This window comes from Saccopteryx bilineata, chromosome 7 (genome assembly GCF_036850765.1).
Source record: "Saccopteryx bilineata isolate mSacBil1 chromosome 7, mSacBil1_pri_phased_curated, whole genome shotgun sequence".
Taxonomy (NCBI): Eukaryota; Metazoa; Chordata; class Mammalia; order Chiroptera; family Emballonuridae; genus Saccopteryx; species Saccopteryx bilineata.
This window is the reverse complement of record NC_089496.1, coordinates 44,693,113-44,701,071: the sequence shown is the minus strand read 5'-3', so window position 1 is coordinate 44,701,071 and position 7,959 is coordinate 44,693,113. Positions and strand designations below refer to the sequence as shown.

Genomic DNA, 7,959 nt, shown 5'->3' with positions numbered 1-7,959 from the left:
CGGAGCCCTCGTCCCAAGAGCGGGGGCGAGGACCAGCCCCAGATGCAGGACGGTTTCCCAGCGAAAACGCAAAAGCAACCAGAGGGCCCTCCCGCGCACCCCGGAGCCTGTGAACCCGGCGAGCGGCGCGTTTATTTGGGTTGTAATAGTCTCTGCCAAGCCCACAAAATGTTTACAACCTGCATCTCGGCGCTGCACACGCTGTAAAACCGGGGGCTGGTTTTGGCTGACATCTCTCCCGGGTGTTTCTCGCTCGCTCTCTCCGCCTCGCCTTCCTTTCTCTGTTTATATACACACGTTGGTATTACAGACACACGCCTTCATTAGATTTCTTTACATAATACACAGTGTTTCACGGCATCTGATTGTAAGAAGGGCTTTATCACTTCCCGAGAGCCGTCCGTGGCCGTGTATCCAGGCGGCAGCTAGAAAGCTCGGCTATTGTAACTACCTACAAATGGCAAAGGGCTGGGTCAGTGGTCACCCCTTTTCTGCTCAGGTCGCGGAGGCCCCAGGTAGGTGCCGGGCGGCGGGGGTCTCAGAGGCCTCGCGGGCAGCCAGGCGGGGCCTCTCTTGCCCTTGGCCTGCCGGCGCTTGGGAAGCGGTTCTCGCCGCTCAGCTGCCCAGGACAGGCTTCCCTGGAAGCCGCCCTGACCAGACCCCGCGCCGGCCCAAGCTCCTTCGCACTCGTCGGGGATGAGTTCGTCCCCGCTCGTGACCGTACACTGCTCGCTAGATGGAGAACTGACGCGCGGGTCGCGCGAGGGGCGCGGGGGGAAATGGTTAGAGAAGCAAATCGCCAGCCGCGCAGCTCCAGCGGGCTCCACGCGCTCGCGGCCCGAGAGGGGGCTTTTCGTGCTCAGCTGGAGTTAAATGTTGAGGGCTATTTGGTACCAAGAAGCAGGGGAAACATTCTGCTTGGTATATAGGAACCCAGCCCCGAGGGAGCGGTGGACAAAGTATCTAAAGACCTCGAGGCAAACGAGAACCCCGCCTACACGTGCCTGCCCCAGGCCGAGCGGCAACAAGCATTTCTGTGAACGTTACCGCATGGAACCCAGGGCGTTTGCGTCGTTTCAGCCACATATGTAAGAAACCAATGGCTCAAGAACTCGCTGTTAAAAAGGCTTTATTGAAACCTGACTCTGTCTGGCCTTTTCGTTTTAAAACGTTGCCACAGAAGGCAGGAGGGGAGAGAGAGGCCAGAAACGAAAGGGAGGTTTGGGCACTCGCAGCGCCGGGCCCAGCTGGATGACTCGAGGACAGAGACCGAGACCTTGCAGGCAGGGTCTGGAGCCTCCCGGGCCCAGGCGGAGGGGCAGAGTGTCCTGCCAGGAGCGCTCGGACCTGCGCGGGACCAAATCCGGCCGAAACGAGCTTGTGGTCCGGAGACTCAGCGCTGTGGGCCGGGACAGCGTCCCTTCCCGCACTCCCCGAAATCCCTCCGGCTCTGTGTCGGGCCAGCGCACTCTGGGGCAGGTTCCCCTTGAAACGCCATCGCTGTCGCCGCTTCAGCCACCCCAGTCTAGACAGACAGCGGTCGGCGGGCGGCCAGGCCTTTCTCTGCACATCTTGCTCTGTCTCACTCGAGGAACAATTTATTGGTCTAAAGTTGTTTAAGTCCTCCTCTTTGATCTCCTAGACCTCTTCTTGTTTGTTTCATAACTTTCTTAGGTTTTTCTTTCCTGCCAGAAATGGACGCTATTGGATTATTTGGTTTTATTTTTTCCTTCCCTTCTTGACTTAGCCCCTTCATTCCGCAACCAAGACAGCTACCATTTTGTTCCACCATAAAGGGTCTCCCGGATATTGCCCCCCATAGTCCCCGTACCTCCAGGGGACACCACCCTGGCCCCACCTGCCCTGGGGCGCTGGCGACAGCCCCCGCCTCCTCATCCAGGCCCTGAGCCGTCCGTCCACTAGGCTCGAGCCGGGGCTCCGTGGCATCCAGCTCTGAACCTTCCTGCAGCCTTTTGTGCTCCGAGGACCCCCTGAGAGGATGCGGTGAACAGGGGCGGCCTGGACCCTCTCAAAGTGATGGGAAATGCTTTGTACACGAAGAACCAAACTCTATAATTTAGGGGAGAATTTCCGGGGCAATTCCATTGTGAGGTCGGGTTTATGGTGTGCAATCGAGCTGAGCAGTAAAAGGCGTACTGACCTGGCCACCGGGCTCCCAGCTCGGCGTGGGCAGTTTATGAGGCGTTCAGGGAAAGGCCCTCCCCTCCAGGGAGCAGGGAGCGGCAGGGGCCTTGGCTGCTCCAGCCCCGTTCAGGGTTTGGAGGGTTGGGAAGGTAAGCTCCAGGAGTCGGGGGCCCTGGCGGGAGGGAATGAGACTACTATGCACTCAGCTCCATGCTCGGTCAGCTGGTCTTTGGAAAGGGCAGGCGGCCAGGGCCGGTGGACCTCTGGGGAGGGGTCTCCCCATTTATCTTTGGGGTCTCCAGAACAAATGGAGACGCATAGTGGGCTGCAGTTCCCAGGCATCTGGGCACCTCTCTCTCCTCTCCAAACTGGCTCCAAAGCATGTATTGCTCCCAGGTGCTCAGGCCAATGGGCAGCTGCAGAGGCCCAGGAGCGGCCGCAGGGAAGGCCACCAGAAACCCCAGGGCACACGCGGTGCCTGCAAAGGTGCGGGGCCTGAGGGTCCTCCACGCTGGGGGAGACTCGATTCCCCTTCAGCCAGGGAGAAGCCAGGGGTGTGGGCAGGACAGGAGTGTCCAGCCACTCCTCGGCTGGCCAGAAGCCGGTCAGGTGCTCAGGAGTGGAAGCGCAGAGCCGGAGGGGCCAGCAGAGTCCAGGAGGAGGAGGAGGGCATCTCAGTTACTAAATCTGTTGGCAAATGAGTCTCATTAATAGATAAATATTTCACTGCTTCCTTCAGGGCAGATAAACAGTGCGCCCCTGATTAAGGAAAGGAAGCCAGGAGACCTTGACTTTATTCGAACCACATGGTTCTAGTTGGCCGGGGCGGTCTTGCTGCCGCTGGGATCGACGCTGTGCCGGTCCCATCTGGGTCAGAGTCTAGGTCGGCCCGTCGCCCTCTGGACCTGGGCGGTAGGAGACACCAGCAAAGAGTCGGTTTACCCAGAGCAGAGACTTGTCCACGGGGTTACTGTGGGGCGCGCGGGGGGCGCGGGGTGTAGAGACCTTCCCTGGACTGGGTCAGTGGGCAAAAGAGGGACAGAGAGGACTCGCGAGCTCGGTCCAGGGTTCGGCACTAGGCAGGAACGGCTTGCGCTCTGCCGGCCCCCCTCGGCCTCCGCAGGCCCGGCGTCTAGGCTGGCGGCGGGCTGAGCGCTCCCGCGGAGCCGGGTGTCTGTGACCCGCAGGACGCGCCAGGCCCGCCCGGCGCGGGCAGATTCGTTGGCCACATATTTGAGCCTTTTCCCCTTCCATTCTAGGCTGCCGCGGGCCCCGCGGAGCAAGACCACCTGTGAGGGCTGCTGAGATTGGCGGAGGCGGTCATGTGGGCGGTCACGTGCTGCGGCGAGCTCCGTCCAAAAGAAAATGGGGTTTGGTGTAAATCTGGGGGTGTAATGTTATCATATATCACGCTACCTCGTAAAACCGACACTGAAAGCTGCCGGACAACAAATCACAGGTCAAAATTATGAGTTCTTCGTATTATGTGAACGCGCTTTTTAGCAAATATACGGCGGGGGCTTCTCTGTTCCAAAATGCCGAGCCTACTTCTTGCTCCTTTGCGCCCAACTCGCAGAGAAGCGGCTACGGGGCGGGCGCGGGCGCCTTCGCTTCGACCGTGCCGGGCTTGTACAATGTCAACAGCCCCCTGTACCAGAGTCCCTTCGCGTCGGGCTACGGCCTGGGCGCCGACGCCTACAGCAACCTGCCTTGCGCCTCCTACGACCAAAACATCCCCGGGCTCTGCAGTGACCTCGCCAAAGGCGCCTGCGACAAGGCGGACGACGGCGCACTGCACGGTCCGGCCGAGGCCAATTTCCGCATCTACCCCTGGATGCGGTCTTCAGGTAGGCGCAGCCCCCGGCGGGCCGGCGGGGCGGGCGGGCCGGGCGCGGGGAGCGCGGCGCTGGGGGCGAGGCGGCCGAGAGCCGGCGGCCCCGTGACTCCTGGCGGCGCTGCCTTTCTGGTTTTAATTAGAGTCGAGGCGCCATAGCGTAGAGAGCCCATAGCATTGTATGTAAATGAGGCTCATAAAACTTTTTATGGCCCAATTAATGGGTTCAATCCTCGTAAATTTATTTTCCATTTGCCTTGGAATTTTAACATTAAGTTTGTTTGTTCGCTATTCTCTCTCTCCCTCCCTCCCTTTCTGCTCTCTCCCTCCCTTCTCCTGCTCCTTTCAGCCTGGGCTTTTCTTTCTCAGAAGCAGAGGGAGTCTCACCCTTCAGGGCCCCTTACACGCCCCCGTGCCAGGGGCCATTTAAAGGCTGGGGTGAGGGCGGGAGCGGGGACGGAGTGCCCGAGGAAGGTCCGGGGATGGGGGCGCAGGCTGCTGGGAGGAAGGGGGCTGCTGGCGTGCGGGCCACCGAGGGTCGCCCACTTCTGAGCCAGGCGGGGAAGCGGCTCGTCTTTGAATGGCAAAAGCGCAGAGACTCCCACTTGCCCACACTCTATATTTACAATTTCCCTTTGTCAGGAGGAAGCAGAACATTGTGGAAGCCTAGCCGGCTGGAAAGGGCGGTTGTAAAGTTGGGATTTTGCGCCTCCCCTCTTCAGGGAACTGCCTGCGTGTCTGGCACCGCAGTTCGAGTCTTCCTCTGTCACTCCCACTCCCCCCCCCCTCAGCTCATTTCAGGGGGCTGGGGCCGAGGGCGACGCGCCCCGGGTCGGGGCCGGGCTGGGAGAAAGGTAGGAGCCCTGGGAAGGCGGCCTGGCTAACGCACTGTCCGGTCTGCGTCCCTGTCGCCTTGTCTGCCGGTGTCTCCATGTGTCCGCATGTGTGCTTGCAGGGCCTGACAGGAAGCGGGGCCGCCAGACCTACACGCGCTACCAGACCCTGGAGCTGGAGAAGGAGTTCCACTTCAACCGCTACCTGACCCGGCGCCGCCGCATCGAGATCGCCCATGCGCTCTGCCTCACCGAGCGCCAGATCAAGATCTGGTTCCAGAACCGCCGCATGAAGTGGAAGAAAGAACACAAGGAGGAAGGTCCCACCGCTGCCGCCCCCGAGGGCCCTGCGCCCACCCCCGCAGCGGCTGCGGCCGCCGCTGACAAGGCTGAGGACGAGGAGGACGATGAAGAAGACGACGAGGAGGAGGAGGAATGAGGGGTCGAGCCCGGCCTTGGCTGCACCAGACAGTCGGGAAAGCGTCTTTAGAGACTCACCGATTTTATTTACAAAAGTGGAAAAATAAAAAGAAAATGTTAAAAAAAAAACAAAACAGTCCCCAACCTGCACCCCATTTATCCGCTCCAGCTCCCAACTTTTCTGGACAGCAGCTGCCTAGACCGGGTCCCCTTGGGGGTTCCCTCTGCCTCTGAGGACCCCCACAGACACCCCCCTTGTCCCAAAGCCGGCTGGCCCTGCGCTGGCACGGCTAAAATACTACCTAGCACAGGCCTCGGAGAGAGGCACCCCCAAACTACCTATGGGCCCAGCCCAGCAGGCCTCCACTCCCAGGAAGCCCAGAGTGTCCCAACACTGGCAGACACCCAGCACCTCTCCCTCACCGTCAAGGACCTGACTCTCAGTACTACCTACTTGTCCCAAACTACCTATTTTGTGCTCGCTGGTTGGCCTGCTACCTAGTGCTGGCCCCTCCCAGGCCAGGCCCCTGCTTGCAGCTGGCAGCCTTTTGGGTCCCTGAGGCTGTGCCGAGAAGGTGCTGGGGTCAGATGACCAGGGCATTGGCTTCTATTTAAATTGAAAAATAATATATTTATTCCAAAGCATTCTCTAAGTGCTGCAACCTAGACTCCCTCTTCTCTGGCCTGGGTAATCCAAGTTCAGGCCCATTTCCCCCCTCCCCCCCCCACTTCTGGAGGGGAGCATTCCCAAGCTGGCTGCAGATGTCTGAGTTTCTGCTTAGTAGGACTGCAGGGATGCTCCCAGACTCCCTGCTCCCTCCCCGCCCTTGTGTCCTGCTCCCCAGCCGTGTGGCATATGTACACCCTGACTTTTCCTACAATAGCAAATATTGTATATTTGAACAAGAATTTCTTTTTGTCATTTATATAGTCTTGGAACTCATTTGTAAGGCCATGTCTCGACTCGGGGAGAATGTGTTAATGGGGTGATTTTTTGTAGCATGGTGTGTTGTCTTGAGCTAACTCCGTAGCAGGTGGGGAGAGCCACCCACTCCCCAGCGCCCTTCATCTCCCGTGTTGTCCTGCGTCCCCCTCGCATTCCTCTCAGCTCCAGCCTGGGGTTTCAGGAACAGGAAGGTATGCTTCCCATCTTGTCCAGCTAGCTGTGTTTTATGTAACAGAAAATAAAAATGCTTGGTGACAAAGAAATATAGACTGCTTTATTTTGGGGGAGGGGGCCGGGGAAAAGAGTGACCATGGCTGGAGAACAAACCCTGGCTCTGTGTGTGTGTGTGTGTGTGTGTGTGTGTGTGTCTAAACAGGCTTTAGGGAAGTAAAAGTCGAAGAATAAATAGGGTCCAAGTGTGGGTGTCCATGAGTTGGTGTATATGCACAACCAGTTCCTTTTTGTGTGGATTTCTATGTGCAAATTTGTCTAGGTATGTGTGTATCTCTTTTTGAGTATGCATTTCTGTGAACGCCAGTGTGTATTTTTTCTTAAGTCCATAATTGTATGTATGTCTGTGTCCATCCATACTTGAGTGATCTTGTTTCTGTGTGGGAATAATTGAATGTATTTCTGTGCCCATACTTGAGGGTATACGTTCCTGTTTGTAATTGTATACGCTCATTTCTCTGGGTGGGGATTTTTGTCTGGTTTGTTTATGCACACACAAACATCTTCCTGATACCCTAAAAACGAAATTTTCAGTGGATACATTATATTCTATGAACCTCCCTAAAACCCTCCACAAATTCCAAGAGTGAATTCAAAAATCTGCTTTTTCCTCTAAGGCTGTGGGGAGGGTTTGCGGAGGGGTATCACCCTGTGACTGATCCCAAATTTTCCATGAGCCCTGAACCTGGTGCCAGGCTAGGAGGTGGGGTTCAAGGCCTATGACGCAGCCCCCCCCCACCCCCAGCCGGCATTCGGGCTAAGCGAGGGCGCCCTAGGGCCCAGGGCTGCAGCTGAGGGCTCTGAGAAGAGTCAGGAGCCGCAGAGCCCTGCTGCAAGCCTGGGCGGGGAAGGGTGGGGGGCTGAGGAAGGGGCAAGGGGTGGTGGGGACAGTTCAGAACAGAGGCAGCCGGGCGGGCGAGGTCCTCTACTCCCGTCTCCTGCCTGGGCTGGGCCCGTTTCTTATTGCTCTTTTAATAAAACCCGGCCCAACTGGGTCTGTAAAAGCGGCAGCCCCAAGTCGGGGCGGCCTCCGTGGTAAGATGGCGCCGGTGTAAGAGCTGCCTCCTCTTAGAGATGGGGAAAGGGTCATAAATCCGTTGTTGTTTATGAAAATTTACAACTTTGCAATACAACTTTATGAGTTGTTCGGCCCTTCCATTGGCCGCTGTCGGTCATGTGGATGGGAACCGTGAACATGAACTTTTTTATAATTTCCCTTGCGAGAATAGAGCCGCATTCTTTTGCTCCGCTCCGTCCTGCCTGCTTCGGAGCTCTGCCTTCCAGCCCGGCTCAGCTGCGCTTTGTCCGGCGATGGCGAGCGCGATGAGGCCCCGGCCCGGCCCGGCCCGGCCGCTCCCGCTGGAGGTGGGGCACGCTGGGCTCCCGGCGCCGCGGCGGCCGCTCTGCAACTCGCAACCTGGCTAATTTCCTGCGTCCTCTGGCACCAGGAAGGAGGACAATTCGTCTCCCCGGGCTGCCCGAGCGACAGCTGTCAGAGGGGCAGGAGCTTCTGGGAGCCGCCATCTGAAGGTGAGACATGTGGGGAGACA

At 58.2% G+C, this 7,959-nt stretch overlaps 2 protein-coding genes across 4 annotated transcripts in view; both read left to right on the top strand.

Moving 5' to 3' along the window:
- Positions 1–2,991: 2,991 nt before the first annotated feature.
- HOXA7 (homeobox A7) lies at positions 2,992–6,428 on the top strand. 2 transcript variants are annotated; one of them, XM_066239122.1, is made up of 3 exons: positions 2,992–3,057; positions 3,405–3,992; positions 4,935–6,428. In XM_066239122.1, the coding sequence occupies exons 2-3, from the start codon at positions 3,614–3,616 to the stop codon at positions 5,249–5,251; spliced, it is 696 nt and encodes a 231-aa protein (XP_066095219.1). In that variant the 5' UTR covers positions 2,992–3,057; positions 3,405–3,613; the 3' UTR covers positions 5,252–6,428. The 2 variants fall into 2 exon arrangements, with proteins under 2 accessions (XP_066095219.1, XP_066095218.1); XM_066239121.1 differs by lacking the exon at positions 2,992–3,057 and having other exon boundaries at positions 3,127–3,992.
- A 1,386-nt stretch (positions 6,429–7,814) lies between these two features.
- The window catches only part of HOXA3 (homeobox A3), a 44,247-nt gene continuing 44,102 nt past the window's right edge, over positions 7,815–7,959 (top strand). For both annotated transcript variants that reach the window (XM_066239274.1, XM_066239272.1), the window contains exon 1: positions 7,815–7,939. The gene's annotated coding sequence lies outside the window, so the exon portion shown is untranslated. The remainder of the gene's footprint in view (positions 7,940–7,959) is intronic.

Bases quoted from the DNA above. Each gene is read 5' to 3' on its own strand.
- HOXA7 (XM_066239122.1), top strand. From the start codon at position 3,614: ATGAGTTCTTCGTATTATGTGAACGCGCTTTTTAGCAAATATACGGCG. The intron at 3,993-4,934 runs GTAGGCGCAGCC...GTGTGCTTGCAG, and splicing joins CCCCTGGATGCGGTCTTCAG to GGCCTGACAGGAAGCGGGGC.